The 22,427-nt window shown below is 37.7% G+C and overlaps 5 protein-coding genes across 5 annotated transcripts in view; 3 read left to right on the top strand and 2 right to left on the bottom strand.

The window, feature by feature from the left end:
- The window catches only part of LOC135705731 (E3 ubiquitin ligase Rnf121), a 598,717-nt gene that overhangs the window by 271,080 nt on the left and 305,210 nt on the right, over positions 1-22,427 (bottom strand). The gene's annotated exons all lie outside the window — the stretch shown is intronic.
- Positions 4,109-4,545, top strand: LOC135705768 (ejaculatory bulb-specific protein 3-like). Its single transcript, XM_065227621.1, has one exon. It carries the CDS (start codon positions 4,140-4,142, stop codon positions 4,524-4,526), a length of 387 nt encoding a protein of 128 aa, XP_065083693.1. The 5' UTR covers positions 4,109-4,139; the 3' UTR covers positions 4,527-4,545.
- Positions 11,552-12,056, top strand: LOC135705651 (ejaculatory bulb-specific protein 3-like). The gene has a single exon (XM_065227393.1). The coding sequence runs from the start codon at positions 11,604-11,606 to the stop codon at positions 11,988-11,990; it is 387 nt and encodes a 128-aa protein (XP_065083465.1). The 5' UTR covers positions 11,552-11,603; the 3' UTR covers positions 11,991-12,056.
- LOC135705777 (ejaculatory bulb-specific protein 3-like) lies at positions 15,245-15,791 on the top strand. The gene has a single exon (XM_065227631.1). It carries the CDS (start codon positions 15,260-15,262, stop codon positions 15,638-15,640), a length of 381 nt encoding a protein of 126 aa, XP_065083703.1. The 5' UTR covers positions 15,245-15,259; the 3' UTR covers positions 15,641-15,791.
- Positions 21,293-21,648, bottom strand: LOC135705813 (ejaculatory bulb-specific protein 3-like). Its single transcript, XM_065227663.1, has 2 exons — positions 21,587-21,648; positions 21,293-21,536 (listed from the first exon to the last, which is right to left on the bottom strand). Exons 1-2 carry the CDS (start codon positions 21,646-21,648, stop codon positions 21,293-21,295), a joined length of 306 nt encoding a protein of 101 aa, XP_065083735.1.

Below are 22,427 nucleotides of genomic sequence, written 5' to 3'. Positions count from 1 at the left end.
TTTTCGCACACACTGAACCATTAGCTCTAGGTCACCACTTTTGTTATGATATTATCCGCCAAGCGATCGGAGGTAGAGTACCTATAACGCGAAGCTAAGATTATCATTTAAATGAGCTTGTTAACGCTATTAACAATAACAATAACATGCAAGACGGAGTGCACTGAACCGCCGTTAGGTTACTCATGGATGGAGTACATAGGTATGAGGGAAAATTCCAATTTCAAGGAAGAAAGTGGTCTGGTCAACTCGATCGTATGGCAACGAATTGACCAGACAACTTTCTTCCTTGAAATACGTATACCTACCTACGTATATAATTATAAAAAGCTAAATCGCTGTCGGTGTTGAGCATTGTTCAATTTCGCCTCTTGAATACACATTACATATTACAATAGATCAAATTACTGGTCGCAGTGGTTTTATGTTACGAACAGAGGAAAAAAAAGGAACAGACAACTTCTGTTGCTAGTAGTGAAGAATTTTTTCCTTGATTTGTTTTCCGTCGATCTTGTTTTCCGTGCTGAGGGCACCAATGCTACCGACGCCAGGGAGGCAGCTCACATACTTCTTCTTCTTCTTATTGTTCGCATTTCAAGCTTATTGCTTAGCGTATATTTATTAGCTTATTGCGTGCTCTCAACTTAGTGTTCTAAATGCACTTCCACAGTTATTAATTGAGAGCTTTCGATGCCAATACCAATGCATGAATTTGTATATTGTGTGGCAAGCACAATGATACTCTATGCCCAGGGAAGCCGAGAAAATTTCCAAGCCGAAAGATTCCCTCGACCGGACCGGGAATCGAACCCACCGCCTCCGGCTTGGTAATAACGTGCCTTTACTGACTAGGCGATGAGGCCCCTAAGCTCCCATACTTGGACCCTACCTATCCACCCATCAACTCATGAACGGGGTACCAACAGCTTTACTGCCTTGCGAAGGAAGGCGTGATCAAAGATTTTATGCCTCAGAACATCCCGACGGCGCTGACTGGGATTGAACCCAGGTCTGCTGGGATCAGAGTTTATCACGCGCTGCTGGTGAAAAATTTTAAACTTCTGACAATTTCTTGTCATCTCTGTGATCAGTCATCTCCATCAACGTGAGTTTATTATCGTTGCAGGGCCGTGGCAGCTGCCCAGGACGAAAGCATGCACACGATTAAGTTCGACAACATCAACCTGGATGAGATCCTGCAGTCAGATCGTCTGTTCAAGAACTACTTCAACTGCCTAACCGATGCCGGACCGTGCACTCCCCAAGGCAATGAACTGAAGCGTTTCCTGCCGGAAGTTCTCAGAAGTAGCGTGATTCTGGAACACGTGCCATCAAGTACGCAACCGAAAACCACCCTGAAGAATGGAAGGTTTAGCGGGCTCGTTTCGATCCGTAGAACAAGTATGTCGCACAATACTTGGCCGAAGCCGAAAAAGAGGGAATCAAACTGTTAAATTTAATGCACTATCGATTGATGTGTTTCAACAATAAATGCAATGTTCTATCTCATGTTTTGCTGGTTTGCGTCACCATTGTAGAATAATGCACTGCAGTGCACCGAATGCCAGACAGTCTTTTAATCAGGACATTTAACTTTTAATTAAATAAATATTTAATTAAAAGTTAAATGTCCTGATTAAAAGACTGTAATATTACATCCACTGTTGCCATAATAATTGTGTAAGATGAACATTGATGACTTTATAGGGTCATCATAAAATTTACGTGGCATTTGGATCATATTAGGCCTTGATAATAAACTTTTTTAGGTACCTAGATCTCGGTGCATTACGGTATTGTATATTGTACTTGCAATCCTATTGCTAGACTTGTGGTAGTCTTAAGCTAATATATGTCCATTAGAGTGCGCACTGCTCTTTCGATCTGCGTTTAGGTCCTCAACAGCTGTGCCAAATTTGAACCAATTATAGACTGTTCCAGAAAGTATAAGCACACCTTATTTTAACGGTCACATTGAATATAATGAAATATTTCAGCATGTTTTTTTTGGCTGCGTCCTTTTGTTTGCTCATTTCTGAATGACATAGCATCAAAAAAGTGCTCAGTTTTGTGTTTCCTGTCAAAATGCTTGGTCTTACTCCGGAACAACGAAAAAGTATTGTGCACAAATGGTGCACTGTGAGCGGACTCTCCTTGAGAAAATTGGCCAAGGAAGAGGGTGTAAGCGTCGGAGCGGTACGAACTGCGATTAAAAAATATAGAGCACAGTGTACGTTTGAAGATGCGCCGAAGAGTGGCCGGAAATCCGGTCCTGTAAGTCCGGATATCGATAAAAAGATCAGGGATGCCTACAAACGAAAACCAGCGACTTCCGTTCGGGATGTTGCGAAAAAACTAGGGACCTCGTCGACTAACGTCATGCGTGCCAAAGAAAGACTTGGGCTAAAAACATACCGGAAGCAGAAAAAACCCAAAAGAAACCCAAAACAGGCCCGCAAACTCTACGATTCGTTATTGTGTTGAAATTCTGGGTGTATAATAATGGACGACGAAACGTACGTGAAACTAGATTACAAAACGCTTCCCGGACCACAACTCTATACTGTAAGCGAAGGCAAGGACATCCCCGAAACGGAGAAGGCAATTTTTACCGAAAAATTCGGTAAGAAGGTTATGGTTTGGCAGGCAATATGCGAGTGTGATAAAACATCTAGTCCGTACATCACAACGGAGACGATGAACACTCAGAAATACGTTAAGGAATGTCTCCAGAAGCGATTGTTGCCGATGATCAGGCAGCACGAAGTTCAAGTAGTATTTTCTCCTGATTTGGCGTCATGTCATTACGCAAAGGACACTTTAGAATGCTACAAAAGTTAAAATGTATGTTTCGTGCCGAAAGACATGAATCCGCCGAACTGCCCGGAGGCACGGCCAATCGAGACTTTTTGGACTTTAACCAAAGCAAAGCTTCGAAAATTAATAAAACCAGCGGTCGACATCCAAACATTCAAAACAGATTGGCCAAAAGTGGTCAAAATGGTGGGAAGTACCACTGTGCAGAAGCTAATGGGTCATGTTCGAGGAAAAGTTAGGAGTCTTGGCTATGATTAAATAGGTTGATTAAACGAGAGTAAAATATCATTTGAAATACAAATACAAATATGATTAGCCAAATAAAATTATTAAAACTTAAAAAAGCATGACTTTTTTGTTATTTTGAAAGTGTGCTTATGCTTTCTGGAACAGCCTATAGGTTTGGTGCAAAAAGTTATCAAGTTTTTAATTTAGTGCTCCGCGCATACCCACAGGGGTTCATATAAGCTTGTAGGTATGCGAGGAGCACTAGGCATGAGTAAAAAAAAAAACTTTTTGCAAAGAAAAATCGATTTACGGTCTTCGATAAAGTTGTTTTGCATAGTTTTCTCAATCTAAGTTCCAAGTTCAGGAAAAATTTAGCAATTTTTGATTTTTTGACATGCCATGAATAGTTTTGTTCCACTTCCCATACAATTTCCCATATAAACCTTATAGTTCTCCCACAAGTCCAGATCATTCGTGTGAAAATTTGGCATAGTTGTTGGGGACCTAAACACAGATCAAAGGAGAAGTTGGGAGCAGGGGTTTGTGACCCGCCATACAAACTTGACCCACCCTAATGCCCATCTTTCAAAAGATAAACACTTAAATAAACGTCTCTATCGAATGGGATCTAGTTACTCCGGTCTTGAAACGTTTCTTCTTATTGATTTTCAACAATCATCGGCTTCGCCCAGACTTCAGAATTATTCACTTGTCACGATCAGCTTTTTTGGCGCTGACTGACCGGTTATCCACAGTGCGCTTCATTTACTTCAATTGGCGTCGAGCGCAAAAGCTATGATTTCTTCCACTCGCGATTTTTTTTTTCTTATGATGGACAACGTCAGCGATTGTTGCAAGATTGGAAGAATAATACGCGCGGAAAAAGATCCCGTGGGTCGACGAACAGAACAAATCCGCCCCTCTATATAAGCCATTGAGAGATCCGAGATGAGTATAGTTCAATTGTGCACTGCTTCAAGCATCAAGGTGGGTTCAGGTTTAAGCTTGAATTGAAATCTTTTTGCGATTGTCTTCAAGGATCTTTAAACTATCTTATCGTTTATTATCATTTCAGTTCAATATTTAATTCAAAAATGAAATTCGTCATCGTTGCTCTGGCCCTGGTCACTCTGGCTGCCGCTAGACCCCAAGACGACAAGTACACCACCAAGTACGATAGCGTCGATATCGATGAGATCCTCAAGTCGGACCGCCTGTTCAAGAACTACTACAACTGCCTGATGGATATGGGAGCCTGTACCCCCGAGGGCAATGAGCTGAAGCGTGTCCTGCCCGATGCCCTGGAAAACGATTGCTCCAAGTGCAGCGAGAAGCAGAATGAGTCCAGCACCAAGACCATCAAGTTCCTGACCGAGAACCGCCCGGAGGAATGGAAGGCCCTTAAGGCCAAGTACGACCCAGAGAACAAGTACGTCGAGAAGAACGTGGCCAAGGCCGAGAAGGACGGAATCAAGCTGTAAATGGGAATGATCCTCCGCTTGAACTGGAACGATGGGAATTTGACCTAACGCAATGATCTTTGATATTGATTTTCTTCTGTTATGCAATCCAAAATACCATGCCGCTGCCGCCCAAAATCTGTTCTATAAACTGCACCACAATCTACCTGTGACAATAAACGCATATAAACTTAGTTGAGAGTGATAAGATGTTAAGTAATATCACAACCAATTTTTACAGTTTTCCCTTCCCAATTGTTGTCTACTTGTGGATAGAAGCAGTAGTAGAAAAAAAAAATGTTCACGATCCCATGATGCGTGAAAAATATTCCAGATTGGACATTTTACGACATTTTGCGTTGCGTAAATTTGCCTATTATGGATCCCCTGGGAGCTGTTTTAGATATTAGCGTGCCCTTCAGCCTTATTTATTTTACTTTGTTATGAAATTTACAGCGAACACTTTATAAGCAGCACTTCAATCTTCTTAAAATGAATGATGAATTACTTAATCATTATACGACCTTGAAGGAGCCCCCTATAGTTCGATCGGGAGTGCTGATAGGTATTCAGTTTAAAGCAAGGTGCCAAGCTTGATTATTGAGATGTCCATATGATGTATTCTAGGATAGCTCAGATGGCAAGGCAAACGGCTGCAAAGATACATGTAGGGAACGTCGGGGTAAGATGGCCACCCAAAGCCTGAAGTAAAATGTACTGAATTTTATTTTTAGACTACTTTCCCTAATTACATTTATTTTCAGCAAATTTCTTTTTCATTTGATGATGTTTTATCACGAATCAAAAACAGACTAAATAATGAAAGAAAAAAATCATGCGGGTAAGGTACTGATGCAAAATTTGAAATTTTCGCTAAACTGTGGTCAAACGGTTCCAAATTGGGTCCTGATTAGCCTTCCAAAGGTTGAACTAATTTATTATGAAACTGACTTGGCACAAACCATTTGAAGTTTATATGAAAATTACTATGAGAAAACCAATTGTTTTATTCATATCTATCGAACAAATCACCATGTCACTCTTCTTTAAAAACTGATAGCTATGCTTGTAGGAAATTTTATCAGCTACTACTTACTTTTCGATAAAATATAAGAAACAAAAGTTAATAATGCTTCAAGTCACTGATGTCTTATGATTATGCTCAATCAACTGTTCAGCAGGCAACATTGGTGTTTCTGGGGCGTAGAATAGAGCACATAAATAATGGCTACTATGTCACACTGCTCAAAACAGTGTTGCCCACAAAACAGCTGCTTGATCATGACATAAGAATTAATAACTATTTAAATTGACGTTAGACTGAAAATTGATCTTCTGCAAAGTTGTAGCTGAAAAAAAATATCCCATAATAATGGTTATAGAACTTCTCAACAGATCAATATGGAAAAAGGCTAGAAGTCAATGAATAAAAAGTTTGGTTTTCCCATGTTAATTCCCATATATATTTCAAATTAGTTGTGCGAAGACAGTTTGTTACCAAACGAGTTCAAAATTTGGGAGGTCAATCAGGACCCGATTTGGAACCGTTTGAGCACTGTGGAGCAAACATTTCAATTTTGTCTCAATCTATTAGCTAGGGATAAGACGGCCACATGAAATACCCCATGATCCTGGCCATATAAAAGGTTACATAGGTCTTCGTCAAAACTGCACAGCAGGTCAAGGCGTATTGGTTAGAGAACAGTAGTACAGAAGTTTCTCTTCTATCTTTCCTATTTAGAAAGTTTCCGTCTTCGGGGAAGTTGTCCAGGTGAACATTGTCTTATTATTTTTGAGGACTGGTTAGTTCAGAATTTTCTCACTACGCGACACCAGTCCGCGTGTGGATTTCAATTAGATGTCCTGACTTCGTAGATGGTGAGGATATCAAGATATAGCTTATAAATACAGGAAGTTAAAGAACCAAGTGGTGCTGATTAATGTATGATTATTTCGCCGTCATGAGCAAGAACTTTATGCACAGTAGGGTGGGTCACCGTTATATGGAAAAATGCACAGTTTACCTCACCAAGCGAGAACAACACTTTTTTGGTTCCATTTTGGGTCCCAAACAACTGTGGAAAACTTTTCCACGATTGGTTGTAGCCCAGCTCTCCACATTGCGTTTGAAATTTGTATGGAAATTAGTATGGGAAAACCTACTTTTTTTAATTTTTACCTCTAGAGACCACAATTTAGCTGAAACCTCACGGAGAACAAATTATAGCAGACGCAATTATTTTTCCGGTCAAAATAACTATATTGTTCAATTGTTTTAGAGATAACCCGAAACTATAGTTGATTTGACTATATATAAAGGGCAACAACTATAGTCCATAGTTGGCTCCTCGGTTGGCTCAACTATATTTTTCAGTAGATGAACAAACGTCAATCTTCAAAATACAACTATGCTTTAGTTGATTCAAGAAAACTATTGCAAAATTTTACAATGTTAATTAAACGAACTGCTCTTCATTATCGACATATAAAGGAAGTTTGTTTTGCTTCTTTATCGATCTCAAAAACACAACTGCAAAATCATAAAAAAGTGAACAAGAACATTCAACTTAGATTTGAACCGTGTTCATCTGCGTGAGAACCAGCTATCTTATCGCCTGTTCTATGCATCACAAGTTAAAAGTATGTGGATTTATGATGATCACTTGAAACCAAATTATATAAATAAATTACATTTGACGGTTGTTATAATTGATCAAAGTTATAGTTGAATTGAGTATAAGATGAACAGTTGAATCTACTAGGTAGATATGATTGAGTTGACGGTCAAATAAATGTTGGAATAACTATAGGTTTCTTTCAAACAACAATATTTTTCCATGTGAATGTAACTATTAGGATTGTTATCTTAACTTAACGAATTTGTTCTCCGTGCTTGCAACTTACCATAAAAAGGAGAGTCCCGAAAGTACCTAACAAGTTTGCCAAAGGAAGTACGGTGATAAAATTTCTCTAAAAATATAACTGTTCAAATATTTATGGTTTGAATTAAATGCCAAAAATCACTTTTTCTGCCAACACTGTCGGTGTACTAGAGTCTGATTCCAAACTGAAATAATATAGGAGTTTCTTATCTTATCGATTTGGTATGTTCAGATGAATTATTCAAAAACAATTTCTTAAACTCATAAGCGTAGTTAAAGAGACGGTTTTCTATCAAATTTTTTTGTAGTGTAAATTTACAGTTCGCAAAGTTGCTAGTGAGGTGATGCTGTTTGAAATTTGAAATATTAAACTGCCATTAGGAACACCCCCATATAGAAAACCAAGAAGTAGTACTACGTCAAAAACCTAAAACAGGAGAAAAAGAAAACTGTCTTCACGAGTATCGTCTCAGACACAGATACAGTGAGATTTCACTAGTTGGGCTATCTTTAAGTGGGCTCCCATCAGTTGGGCTGTATGTAGTCCATCTAAATCAAAGTCAAACGTCATTTCTGACAGTACTGATTCCACTGACAGTATCGAAAGTAATACCCTGAGAAATCGTAGAATATATTGAACGGAACTATAATCATTCCAATCCAATGACATTTATGTGAATACGTCTGATATTGAAGGAGTGGGGGTACTCACTATCAAATTGCTCTTATGACAATGAGCAAATATGTTTTGAATAACCCATCCGAAAAACTCGAGCGATGGGAAACTCCGAAGTTATTTCAGTCTTTATCTTAACTAGATACAGTAAGCCCACTCCCATATCCAACTATGCCTGTTAAGGGGGTAGTCCACACTGGAAATTTAAAAAAAAATCTTTTTTTTTAGCTTAAAAAATACTTTGGAATGTCTACTTTGACATACACTTGACCGCAATTCCGCAAGTGACATCGTTCCAAAGTTATAGGCCGATTAGTGGACTCGTGTTCAGACGCTCCAAGCGCGCTCAGGTGAGCGCTCGGAGTACCCGCCCGCTACCGGCGAAACGGCGTGTCTTAGTAGTTCCAACTGCTGCCGCGATTATCTCTAAACGATGTTTTCAAAATTGGCGGGCGCTGTATTTTAGAAACGGCTCATTCGATTTAAACGGCGATTGAATTTTCGAGTTAAGTACCTTTTTTTCTAGTCTTCTACGTAGCCGATTTTCAAAAGAATCAAAAATGGATTTTTGGTGCAAGCTTTTATCTTCAATTTTAGGGTACAAAAAACGGACTGCTTTTTTCAAAACGACGCCAAATTTTTATTTTTCAACCAAATCAAAAACGGCTACATACAAGACTGGGTCATCTATCAGAGAATAACCACAAAAAAAAATTCGTTGTTCCAGCTCCAGTGGTGTGACCGCCAGACGTCCCGCCCCGCGACGACTCAGACGGGAGGTCTCCTGGGGAACTTGGTGCAGCGGCTACAGGAGACATCCAATCGCGCCAAAAAAATCTTAAAGAGGGCATTTATCAGAAACACCGAAGTTATTTCAGTTTGAAGCTTTACTTCCATTTATATGAGTGAAGATAGCGGAGGTATAGTAAGGCCACTTCCTCTCTAACTATGCCTATGAGATTGAGAAATAGTTTTTGAACAATTCATCTGAACATACCAAATCGATAAGATAAGAAACTCCGAAATTATTTCAGTTTGGATTCTGGTACTTTCTGGACTATACTTTTCCATAATTAGATGCATGGTTCAAGCAAAACTGTGGTCCCTAGGAATGAAAATGCCAAAAAGTAGGTTTTCCCATACTAATGACCATTCAAATTTCAGATGCAATGAAGAAAGCCGAGTTACAACCAATCTTCACCAAATTTTGCACAGTTGTTTGGGAATCCAAATGGAACCAAAAAAACATTGTTCTGAAAAAATGATCATGATGACCCTAATGCACAGTCGCCATTACGAATTTTACGCCAATTATACAATTTAAGATTGTGATTGTTTATTAAATTAATTTAAGTTCATAATAGTGTGTGTTATAATGCAATTCTTCTTGTAATGCTCCACCATTGACTGGAAATACTATCGTGCGGCTTTATGTAGTGATTAAACGTCGCTAGAACTATTCCACAGTCGCAGATGAGCAAGTCAAACGCGCTTGAGTATTACTTTTTTTTCCTTTGGTTTGTTTTTTCCGTCGATCTTGTTTTCCGTGCTGAACACCAATGCTACCGACGTGCCAGGAAGGCAGCTCCCACACCTGGACCCTACCTATCGACCCATCAACTCATGAACCGGGGACCAACGGCTTTACTTCCCATCCGAAGAAGCGTGATCAGAGATGTTATGCCTCAGAACATCCCGGCGGCGCCGACTGGGATTGAACCCAGGCCTGCTGGGGTGAGAGGTAATCACGCTTACCACTACACCACCGGTGCCATTGTTTGAGTATTACTGTCGCATTAATGGCCCTTCGCTCATTTTCAACTTCTTCAACTTCAACTTCAATTTTCGTACTGCCGTATTAGCGGAACTATCAACCTACCCTTTTCAGATCATTCTCTAGCTAATAAATTAACACACTAAAGCTTCATGTTAGAAAGCATTTCCAACCAACTCTGCAAATCGTTAACCTCACGTATGAGGTAACATAAAGTCGCTAAACAATCGATGGAAATTGTTGTCTGCCTAAGCCTGCTTGATCGATTTGAAATCCCCATAGTGACCGAAAATTTTCAAGTCACTTTATTTTTCAATGGGGCAAGTTGGGGCAGGTAATTTCTTCAGTACTTATAAGGGTACTCTCCAAACTTGACCCAGAGTTGAAAATTAGTCTAGAAATGTGCGAGAATCGGAAGTATGTAGATTCTGTATAGTTCTTTTATATTTTTTAAAATATTTTTTTTAAATAAAGTGTCACAATTGTTTGTTTGAAAATAGTGATTAAAAATTTAATTTAATGGTGGCGTGATTTTGCGGCAAAAATCACCTTTTTCACTTTTTTTTTTACTTTGACATTCGATATCTCAGAAATTTCAACTGCTAGAGGCTTGAATTATGAAATTATATTAGTTGAAGTGTTTATTATTGACAAAAAATTACGAGAAAAGGATTGGTGAAAGTCGACGATAGTAAGCTTTCCGGAAATTTTTCAACTGTGGAAAGTACGATAAAAGCTTAAAAAGCAGTGACAAATTAAAAAATTAGAAAATACATTCCTACTTTTTTCAGTTAACCCCATTTGATGATAAAACAAAAAATATGTCGATTTTTTGATTTATAAGGTTAAAGATAATTTGAAATTTTATCGACTTTTTCAGCTGTTCAAAAACCCGGTAAATTTTTTCCGACTTTGGCTATCTGAATTCAGTGTGTAAGAAAATTTCCCTTTGAATTTTTGCATGATCCCAGGGGGTATTATGACCAGCGGCATTTTTCATGGACATTCTAATCACAATCTAGTGGTTTCTCATCCTTCATTTTCATATAAATTGCAGCTTTAAAAGTACCTGAAAAACGTCGATGGTCCTATTGCGCCGCTTGCACGTATTACACCCTGTTCCCCAACCAACAGTTTAATGCTGCGAGACGGAGATAATTGAATCGTGGATGCATCAAATTAACCCAAACCCAACCCATTACAAATAGGAAGCGCAAGAAACTATCATTGATATGTTGCTGATTGATTCGGTTGCAATCACAGATGAGTCATGAATTGATTTCAGCTTCCGTTTTACACAATCATTTCAAAATATGAGTTTTAACTTTTTGTGCTTATCAAAATTTACTTATCATCGTCGTCGTCATATCCAGATTAAGATTCACTCATTTAAAACGCGAACTTTTTTTTTAGCGATGTTAGCCCAAACAATAAGTTTACTCCGTACGCTGCATTCGGAACCGATTGCATGATCGATGGGTTATTCTTCGTGCGAGCACATGTTTTTTTTTAATAGGCAACGTCATTGACGGATTGGAGGTAGAGAGAACACAATTCGCGATTGAAACAATCCTGCAGGATGGAAACAAGACGAGCTTCGCGCCACTATATATAACAGCTGTGGAACTTGACTTAAGCATATTCAACTTTGCTCCGCTCAGGTATCAAGGTGAGTTTCAGGTTCTAGCTTGAGTTGAAATCCTTTTTGAGCATCATTTCAAATATCCATTTCTTTTCGCTACAGTGTTCAAAACAAATACCCAAAAATGAAATTCGTCATCGTTGCTCTGGCCCTGGTCACCCTGGCTGCCGCCAAACCCCAAGACGACAAGTACACCACCAAGTACGATAGCATCGATATCGATGAGATCCTCAAATCGGACCGTCTCTTCAAGAACTACTACAACTGCCTGATGGATACCGGAGCCTGTACCCCAGAGGGAAATGAACTGAAGCGTGTCCTGCCCGATGCCCTGGAAAACGATTGCTCCAAGTGCAGTGAGAAGCAGAATGAGTCCAGCACCAAGACCATCAAGTTCCTGACCGAGAACCGCCCGGAGGAATGGAAGGCCCTGAAGGCCAAGTACGACCCAGAGAACAAGTACGTCGAGAAGAACGTCTCCAAGGCCGAGAAGGATGGAATCAAGCTGTAAATGGGAATGATCCTCCGCTTGAGACTGACTTGGAACGATGGGGATTCAACTAAACGCAATGATCCTGATGATGAACCTTCTGTTATACAATTAAAATTTTCGCTCTACTGTTGCCATTCAAAACAAGCAAACAAACAAATTCTGGGCGACAAAGTAGTCGTCCAGAATTTGTTTTGTAAATTCCATAGTACAGTGTAACTATCTGTGACAATAAATTGATTCAATCACATTTGCTGAGTGCGATAAGATGTTAAGTAATATCACAACCCATGGTTAGATGCATTACTTTCTCATCATTACTGAAAATCCTGGTACCGCAAAGATGGCGCAGCGATACAATTTTTTTTTATTTCGTATGCTAGGGGTTTGTTGTCTTGGGCAAAGTTCTGGAATGTGAAATTTTATGAACATTTGCTGAAGACTTAAAGACTGTACATACATCTTAATTATATTTAATTATATTATATTTTATTATATTTTTTTCAGAAATTTACGTATTACATTTTATAAATTCGATCAAATTAATACTTTTATCATTTTTTGTCGATCAGTTTTGGTCCATCCAATCCTGTTTAGAACAGTACTTATATTTTTAGAGTACTAAAAATAAATATCAAATTAAATATAACAAAAACTACATGATTTTTTGTATCATTTTCTCAAAAAAAAAAAGCGCAAGTAAACGCAAAATGTTATCAGTTATTCAATATGGACATCAAATATACTATCATTCCTCTAAATTAAACAGTGAGGATCTGAGGATTGTGATCCACCATTTAAATTTGACCCACGCTAGTGTATATAATAGAATAATATGGTTGATTCAATTCTAAATATCTCAAAGATATGACAATATACCTCTGAGATATTATGAGGAACGATAGTTTATTTGATGTTCATTTTGAGCATGAGCATGAACATGATTGACCGCCCACGGTTGCTACTCTGTTATTGCCAGATCAGCTGTAATTACACAAATAACCATTCGACGATGCTTGGGACTAGCAATCATCCTCAATGTGTAAAAACTGGTGATCTCAAACTAGGCAATAACAGCGCCGGCCACGCCCGAACACAGGTCGCTTGAGCAAAAATGATCTTTCTAAGGCCACCGAGCCCCTCATATAATATCGTACAGTTAAACAAGTTGTTGTAACCATTTAAACCCGGCACTGACGACGACGACGACGACGATGACAACATGATAAACAAGCGATTTGACCATGTATATCTTTATATATCTCTTTATTATGCTTTACGTTAATTGAATTGGACTGCATTTCCATTACCATTTTATGAAGCGCGCTGCATGCTCATCAATATACAAACACTTAAGGAGCGCCGCCAATTTGCAATGCTTTTCTTCATCAACGACATTATTTAAATGCGCATAGATTCGGCAGAAATTCTTGCACAATTAAACTTTTACACACTTTGTCGATATCTTAGAACACGGAATTTATTTTCAGAAAAATCGTACAGAACAAACTATGCAAAAAATAGCCCAATCAATCGAATGATGCGCCGGTATAATTTGCATTGCGGAACTATTGACATCACTATGTCCAAGCAGCAAATAAAAACTAAGCTAAAACAGAATAGAATTAATGCATAGTATGTAAGTAAACATTATAATAATCATTGTATTTAGTCTACACTGGCTTGACGAAATGGAAATACACTTCGGAAGGGAAGTAAAGCCGTTGGTCCCCGGAAATATGAATGGACCTGCGACACGTCTGCAAGTAGTAGACGAAATACGCGTATCTGTCAAAAGATAAGCAATTATAACGGAATTTAAAGGAAATAAACCAACCCACTCAAAGCTCTTCATATTAAACCTGTTTATTTCACTTTATGAGAGTCACAATCAGTGATTTTTCACACACTCACTCACTCACTCATTCACTCAGCGATTAGCAAATCGCTGATTGTGACTCATAGAAAGCAAAATTTACAGGTTTTATGTTTCAAACGCATACTTTGTAACCTCTTCTTGTAAGTTACAAGTAAAACATGCCATCATACCATCTTTTGGTTTTATTATTCCGAAAAAACATTATTTTAGCTGAAATGAGTATTTGTAACCTTGTTAAATACTTCAAAAGTTTTTATTTTTCATGAGCTTGTTAAAAAAAATATTATATATATTGAAGGTATACTTTTTGAGATATTTCAGTTTTTAACACTTTTTTTTAGCTTTTTCTCAAAATTACAAATTAAAGAATAGCCTTGTATATTTACTCCATAAAGACTTAAAATTTCTGAACAACGATCAGATGTGACTTTTTCGTGTTACAGTTTATTGAAAAATGTCAACGGTGCCATTTTGAAAAAAATAATACAACATCCAAAATGGCCTATATTTTGCAAAAATGTGATTGATTGCCCATAAATCACAATTATGCAAAATTACATGCAAATCTGAAACTGGTCTATTGCTAGTTGAATCACTCACAACCTTTCTGAGTAGTGCCACGCTGAATGACGAATCGATCTGATGTGACCTTCTTGGATTTGATTCCTAATTGTTTGTTAATGTCAATCATGGTTAAAGACAATCATGCACATTTTTGCTGAATACGTCCTTTTTGAATCTCGTAAAAAAATCAAAACGGTGTATTTCAGATTTTTCAACAAATCACAACTCAAAACTCAAAACTCACTCACTTTCAATCGAAATGACACTTGAGACAATGTTGTAAAAAAAAATATTGTTGATGTGAATTACTAAAAATGCACCAAAACCATTTTTCAGGGTTTTATAATGGTTTTCGTGAAAAATTTTCTTTGTGGTTCACGGTCGGTTGGTTGCCCAGTTTAGATATTGCATTTTCGCTAAAACTATTGAAATATCCAAATCTTGTTGCATTTTTGTGATGAATTTAACATCAACAACAAATTATCACATTCAAAACGTTCTAACAATGATATGCAAATTAATTAGACTACCCACGGTACGAGTTTTAAACAGATGAAAGAGCAACGAATGTGAAGTGGCAAAATCCGCAAATAAAATTGCGGCGGGTGGGAGATTAATTTTTTTAAGCAATTAAAGATCCCATGGGATGGTAACACGAAGAAACCTTCCGCTATATATAGCCGATGAGGATCCCGAAATAATCATAGTTCAGTTTTGCACTTCGTCAAGCAACCAGGTGCGTCCAGGTTCAACCTCAAATTGGACACCTATCTAGATGTCATAAAAGGACCTACAAACTATCGACTAACCGTTTCTTACCATTTCAGTAAAAATCAAATCCTCGAAAATGAAATTCTTCATCGTTGTTCTGGCCCTGCTGGCCGTCGCAGCAGCTCAAGACGACAAGTACACCACCAAGTACGATAGCATCGATATCGATGAGATCCTCAAGTCGGAACGTCTCTTCAAGAACTACTACAACTGCCTGATGGATACCGGAGCCTGCACCCCAGAGGGAAATGAACTGAAGCGTGTCCTGCCCGATGCCCTGGAAAACGATTGCTCCAAGTGCAGCGAGAAGCAAAATGAGTCCAGCACCAAGACCATCAAGTTCCTGACCGAGAACCACCCAGAGGAATGGAAGGCCCTGAAGGCCAAGTACGACCCAGAGAACAAGTACGTCGAGAAGAACGTGGCCAAGGCCGAGAAGGATGGAATCAAGCTGTAAATTGGAATGTACCCATCGCATAAGATTGAAATCGAACAAACGCTATGATCCTGATGAATGCTTTTCAGTTTTGTAAGCAAATAACCGCGCCTCCAATCAATTGTAGTTCTGTAGATTCCGACATTGTGATATTATACGGATTCCAGTAACTAATATGTTGACTATTGTGTGTTCATAAAAATATCACATTATTTCCTGAATGATTACTCTATATTTCTTCCACCTAGCATCACATTGTTCAACATCGGTAATTAGTATGATAGTTATGAATTGGGATGTTAGTGGAATACTCACAAAAGCAAAAAAGGTGATTATTTTCCATTTAATTCCATTTATCCATATCCATGACAGATCATCATCAGTTTCATTCCCACACAATAATTTACGTTTCCAGAAGTTCCTAAATCATTAATTTTCGTAAGGTTTCAATATTATTCACAACATTGATGTAGTAAACTTATGCTTAGAAATATTGTCAATCCAGAGAAAAATTGGCATTGCAGTTGACAATCACAGCTTTCCAGGCATGCTGCGGTTGTCAAATGCAATGCTATTTTGTGGAAATAACATACTCTTAATACCAAAATGTTTGATTACTTTTTCAAAGAAAACGTCAAAACATCGAAAATTTTAACACTCCCGCGCAAGCTAACACCACCATCAGAAAGGGTAAAGTTTCACCAACAAGATGGTGTTGTTAGTTTGCTTTTGTTTAGCAAAGCACATACGTTCCTTTTAAAAAGTAATCGAGAATTTAAGAAATATAGGGTTCCACCCTATGCAATTAATTAGTTCCAAGGTAGAGTTTTTCATGATTCTGGATTCAAAAATCTCGTCTTTTTAATATTTCCCTGAGAGGGTTAGTTTTCGTTTCCCAAGAGATCTCAATTATGGCAACACGACACTAAGACCTTATGTCGAAAAGTACTCATCGCTATCGTATTAAACTGAATGTTTCCTATTTTTGTAGTTATTTAAATTTTAGAATGGCAACGGAGGAACGTACATTACATCAATTTCAATATTTGCATAGAAATGCATAAAATAGCAAAAACTACGTATTTATAAAATATAAATCTAAGATGATGATATACCAACAAACTACAGTACTTGCACTACATCTGAGATATTATCAGGATCCTCAGCTTTGAAGTCATGCTGGCATTCTTAAGAGGGATTTGGCATTTTGAAACTATGCTACGAAATATCTTAATAATCGGACAGGTTTGAGCCGAAGGATCTCAGAATTTTATGAAAATTTTCCCACAGTTGGAGTTTATGATTATGAACGAAATGAAACTTCACATACTTTAAAAAATCGTAACTAATGCACTAAGCATTCTATTTATTTATTTGTCGCCAATCACGAATAGACTGTTTTGTTACAATAATAATTACATTTTATTTCTTTTAAATAAAAATCTCAGCAACTCATAAAAAATAAAATCTGAAAAATGTTTTCCACGAAAATGGTCACGGTGGAGCAAAACTGCAACAAAAATCAGGGAAAAACATTGTCAGATTAACATTTTATTTAAAATATTTTTTATGCTTCAATACTTCTTATATTTCACTGGTGAAAATTTCAGAGTGGTATCTCTTACCGGTGTTTAGTTATGACCAACAAACTATCGTTCTGGAAAATTTTAATTCAACTTATCTGATTTTTCTGAAATTGATATAGGTTCTTTGAAAATCCATAACTCATGGACCAATCATCGTAGAAAAAACTTAATACAGAACTGATAAGGAAATTATTGATTGATATATTTTCTTTAGGAGATTTTTAGCCATTGGCTGGTTCATCATTGGGAAAATATGGAAAATATCTCAACAATCCATTGAAAATATAAGCTGACAAATATTTTCCATGAACATTTTCATGATGGGGTAAAGTGCAAAGAAAAACAGGGAAAGTAATTTTCCGAGTGATAATTTTTTTTCAATAACTTTCCTCTCACTTGCAAATTTCTTATCTTTCACTGGTGAAAATTTCAGAGTGGTATATCTTGTGGTTTGGGTCGCGGTTGAGTATTTACCGTAGGCCGGTTACGCACCATTTTAAGAGAAAAAAAAACAAGACAACGGTCTTCTTCATAGCTTTCCGTTAGTGATTCGGTCATATCTCAAAAACGAAAAGAAACAACAATCACCAGAAAAAGATAAGAAATGATTAGAACAAATTTCATTGCCTTAAAAATGTTTTTTCCCGATTTTCCACACGATTTTTCAGATTATATTTTTATGGATTTCTGAGATAATTTCCTAATCATTTTACTACACAACGTTCGTTATATATAAGTTATGGTTTATGAGTTATTAATTTTCAAAGTAAGTGATGCATGGGAAAATACAAAAACTTTAACGAACATTTTCTGGGAAAATTAATCACCCCGCATTTCTTTTTTTTTTCGTTCATATAAAAAAACTACAAAGGAAGCCCTATGGGGTTGTACGAAATGGTGACGTAGGACTACGTGGTCTTAAATAATAAATCTTATTTGTTAACTGCAGCAGGAGCTTGTGTTTTGTGTAGGAATAGGAATTTGAGCGGGATTCTCTCTGTTTATACTCTTTAGTATGACGCGCTTGACATAGATTGCTCACAGCGACTCAGTTGTTCCTCCTTCTATGTGGGCTGCAGCTTGCTGCTTGCAGGCAGTCTTTTATTGTGTACTGGAGAACCTAGGCGCTTAATACAAAGGTGCCACTCAAGGAAGAAGTGTTAGTTTGTTTACTATAATGAACTATGCCCATATGCCCTATTGTTATGGCAAGTTTTGCTATAAGAAATGCTCCTCGTGTTTTTTATCGAAATTCACATCAAAGGATGATTAATTGCGTAAGAAATCAGTTTGGCACGGCATCTGTGACCAGCATACACCTTCCGATCGTATGAAACAGGTCAAAAACTGTCCAAATACGCCCATAAAATTTTGTGTTTTGAATTTCTGTACGGCAAAATAGTAAACTTTTCGTGAACACTGGGAGACCGTGAGCTCCTGCCCATCTGTCATAAAACCATCTCGCTGGAAAACACCACAACTCACCACGCGGTGATTGAATAAATAGCGTTTGGTAAGACCGGATGGAATTCAACTTTGAAATCTGTGTTAGGGAAATCGCTATTCGCAGGCAATCGGTGATAATTTATACTATCACAGCAACAATTGCACATTCATGCAATTTTCAATAATGACATTTTGAAAAAATAAATAAAGTCTTTATTTTAACAGATGCGTAGAAATATTTCTGATCCATTGGTGATAAAATTATTGAAATTGGACCAGGGGTAGCTGAGTTATTAACGTTCAAAATCTTACATAATTTCGTTACATGTTCCAATTTTGGTTTTCACAAAGTGTACCCCCATATAGAAATCAAAGACGTAGTCCTACGTCAAAACTCAACTATTGGCCAAAATTTCAAACAATTCTGAAACCCTTCGGTCTAAGACGAGAGGAGCAACACAATAGTTGGGTAAAGAAGAATTGCATTATAACACACCATCGACTGGATATGCTTTTGGAAACGTGGGGCTAGAACTATTCCACAGCCGTAGACAGTATATCAGCAAGTCAAACACGCAAACATTTTTTTGCCTGTAGATTTTTAAGAAATATTTCAAGTCTCCTCAAATTTGGTAAAAAAGAGTACGTTTGACTAGTACCAACCGGTGGAAACTAACGATTTTAAATTGGATCACTACTTGACTAGCCTATTGGTCCCAAGCAAATCGATTAACGTACCACATTCTAGTCGAAGTTCTAGTACTACACTATGTTTGTTTTGATTCGCTATGAAAGTAGTACAGATAAAATGAGGAGTTCGTGCATTTTCCTATGTTTCGAGGGGTGCATCGATTAGCGTGGGACTTAAGATAGTACCAGAGCTGAGCCAAAAAACTGAGCACGTTTCTTCGGGACCTTCCGGTCTTAGAGTTACCTCTACGCTAGTACTGTCGCATTAATGGACTTTCGCTTATAAATGATACGAACGCCAGGGAGGCAGCTCCCACATTTGGACCTTACCTATTGACCCATAAACTCATAGACCGGGGACCAACGACTTTACTTCCCTTCCGAAATATAAATTACACAAAACAAAATTTTATCCGAAAGTTGTTGTTTAACGATGCTTTTTAGTTTTAATGTGTCCAACATTAAATGATCATAGAAGATAGCATTTTGATAAGATTTTTAATAAAAATAATAAAAAAATATTAATGATGTTAGTTACCTGACATAATCTCAAGCCATCAAAACTTTCTCAAAGTACCAAGGTTGCAAAATGCGTGTCGATTGATGATTGACATGGCTGGTTATCAACATCAATCGTTATTCAGTCACCATTCGAAAGGTATGGCTATCTACTTCTATTTAGAATAGATGAAAACCAGATTGGACCTGTGGTTGGCCATCTGATAGGGAAAAGCCCGGAAAAGTCCCAAACAAAATGCGGGTCGATTCATGTTGACATAACTGGTCCTCGGCAATTTGGTTACCAACCACTATTTGCTTTTGAAAGAAACAGACAGGGATCCGATTGGAACTATGGTTGGCTAGTTGGAACGAGAAAACCTGTGAGATGTGGCTCTACGAAAATTCGGATTCACCGGGAAAATAGTCAATTCCTGAAAGCAGACCTAGAGATCCACGATTTTTTCTAAATTGCATACAATCATGAACATATAGGAAATATGCAATCACCATATCGATTCTGCTACAGGGTGGCCACAAAACGGTCCTGTGGGTATCCGGAATTCGGTTAAATGGTCAATTCTTGGAAGTAGACCTTGAGATCAGTGATTTTTTTTTCTAAATTGAATACAATCATGAGTATATAGAAAATATGGAATAACCATATCGATGCGATTGCTGGGTGGCCAAAAAATTGTCCTCTGGGTATCCGGAATCCCCGAGAGAATGGTCAATTCCTGAAAGTAGACCTCGAGATCCGCGATTTTTGTAGATTGTATTTAATCTTAAGCATATAGGAAATATGCCATCACCATATCGATCATGCTACCCGGTGGCCAGAAAACGGAATATCCGGAGCCACTGGGAAAATGATCATTTTCTTAAAGTAACCTGGAAATCCATGATTTTTACTAAATTGCATACAATCATGAGCATAGAGGAAAAATAAGCCATGCACATTTAAATTTTGCTACCGGGTGACGGAAAATGGTCATGTTGATATCCGGAATTAATGGAAAAATGGTCATGTTGATATCCGGAATTAATGGAAAATGGTCAATTCCTGAATATAGACATAGAGATGCTTGATTTTTTTTTCAGAATTGCCAGCAATCATGAGCATAGAATTCTGATTAAAGTGGAGCTATCTCAGAATAATATTGATTGGATCACCCGATTGTCATAAAACACCCCTCCAGATATCCGGATTCACCGTAAAGGTGGTTTATGGTCCTAATACATGGTGTTTTTTTACAAAGTGTTTTGAATCCTGAACATTTTGAAAATATATCAACAGAATATTAAAACAAACACGAGCATTTCGTTAGGCATGTTTTTATTATTCTACTATGGCGACGACAAATTTCAAACAAGAGAACTGAGAACATCCAGGTACGTCGAATTATTGCAGTATACATCACCAGCAAACAATTGTCACTAATGAAACCAACATTTACAGTTTCCTTTTCAGCTTCCGCCAGATATTGCGCGACATACTTGTTTTCCGGATCAAAGCGAGCCCGCAGAACCTTTCCAGGATGTTTTCGGTTGCGTACTTGATGGCACGAGTCCCAGATTCATGCTGCTTCTGACTGCACTTGGCACAGTTCGTCTCCAGAGCTTCCGGCAGGACACGCTTCAATTCATTGCCCTCAGGGGTACATGGTCCAGCATCCGTCAGGCAGTTGTAGTAGTTCCTGAACAAACGATCCGACTATTGGATCTCGTCCAGGTTGATGTTGTATACATGCTTTCATTCTGGGCAGCAGCCATGGCTATTAGGGCTAGAGCGACGGCTAAGCACTTCATGTTAATGGTTTTAGCGAAATATCTGCAAGTAATTGTCAGAAACAGAACATGTGTACTAGACTGATGCAAAATTTGAAATTTTCGCTCCACAGTGTTCAAACGATTTCAAATCGGGTCCTGATTAGCCTCCGAAAGTTTAATCTGATTTGATAATAAACTGACTTGGCTCAAACCATTTGAAGTTTGTTTGGAAATTACTATGGGAAAACCAAACTTTTTGTTCATTGTCTTCTAACCTTTTTCCATAATGTACTGTTAACAAGTTCTATTGCTTTTCTTATGGGAATTTTTATCAGTAACAACTTTGCAGAAAATCGTTTTTCAGCCAAACGTCAAATTAAATAGCTATTAATTGTTTAAAAGATTGATAATCTTATGGCAAGATTAAGCAACTTTATTGTGGGCAACACTGTATTCTGCAGTGTGACATAGTAGCCATGATTTTTGTCCTCTATTCTACGCACCATAAACACCAATGTTGCTTGCTGTACAGTTGATTGAGCATAATCATAAGATATCAGTTACTTGAATCATTAATAATATTTGTTCCTTACATTAAATCGAAAAGTGGTCTTCAACAAAGTTGTAGCTGAGAAAATTTTCAACAAACTCTGCTATCATTTTTAAAGTAAAGTGAACTGGTGAATTTTGAGATAGATATGAACCGAAATTATGGTTTCCCCATAATAATTTCCATATAAACTTCAAATGGTCCGCGCCAAGTCAGGTTTTTACTGAAGGAGTTAAAATTTTGGGAGGATAATCAGGACCCAATTTGG

The sequence above is a fragment of the Ochlerotatus camptorhynchus genome, unplaced genomic scaffold (genome assembly GCF_037179485.1).
Source record: "Ochlerotatus camptorhynchus isolate MF236.1 unplaced genomic scaffold, CSIRO-AGI_Acam_v1.1 ptg000274l, whole genome shotgun sequence".
Classification (NCBI taxonomy): Eukaryota; Metazoa; Arthropoda; class Insecta; order Diptera; family Culicidae; genus Ochlerotatus; species Ochlerotatus camptorhynchus.
Note: the sequence above shows the minus strand (reverse complement) of the source record. Positions and strands in the feature narration are given on the sequence as shown.

Excerpts from the sequence above, each read along its gene's own strand:
- LOC135705768 (XM_065227621.1), top strand. The coding sequence starts at position 4,140 with ATGAAATTCGTCATCGTTGCTCTGGCCCTGGTCACTCTGGCTGCCGCT.
- LOC135705777 (XM_065227631.1), top strand. The coding sequence starts at position 15,260 with ATGAAATTCTTCATCGTTGTTCTGGCCCTGCTGGCCGTCGCAGCAGCT.
- LOC135705651 (XM_065227393.1), top strand. The coding sequence starts at position 11,604 with ATGAAATTCGTCATCGTTGCTCTGGCCCTGGTCACCCTGGCTGCCGCC.
- LOC135705813 (XM_065227663.1), bottom strand. The coding sequence starts at position 21,648 with ATGAAGTGCTTAGCCGTCGCTCTAGCCCTAATAGCCATGGCTGCTGCC. Across the intron at positions 21,537-21,586 it reads GCTGCCCAGAATGAAAGCAT|GAACTACTACAACTGCCTGA; the intron begins GTATACAACATC and ends TCGTTTGTTCAG.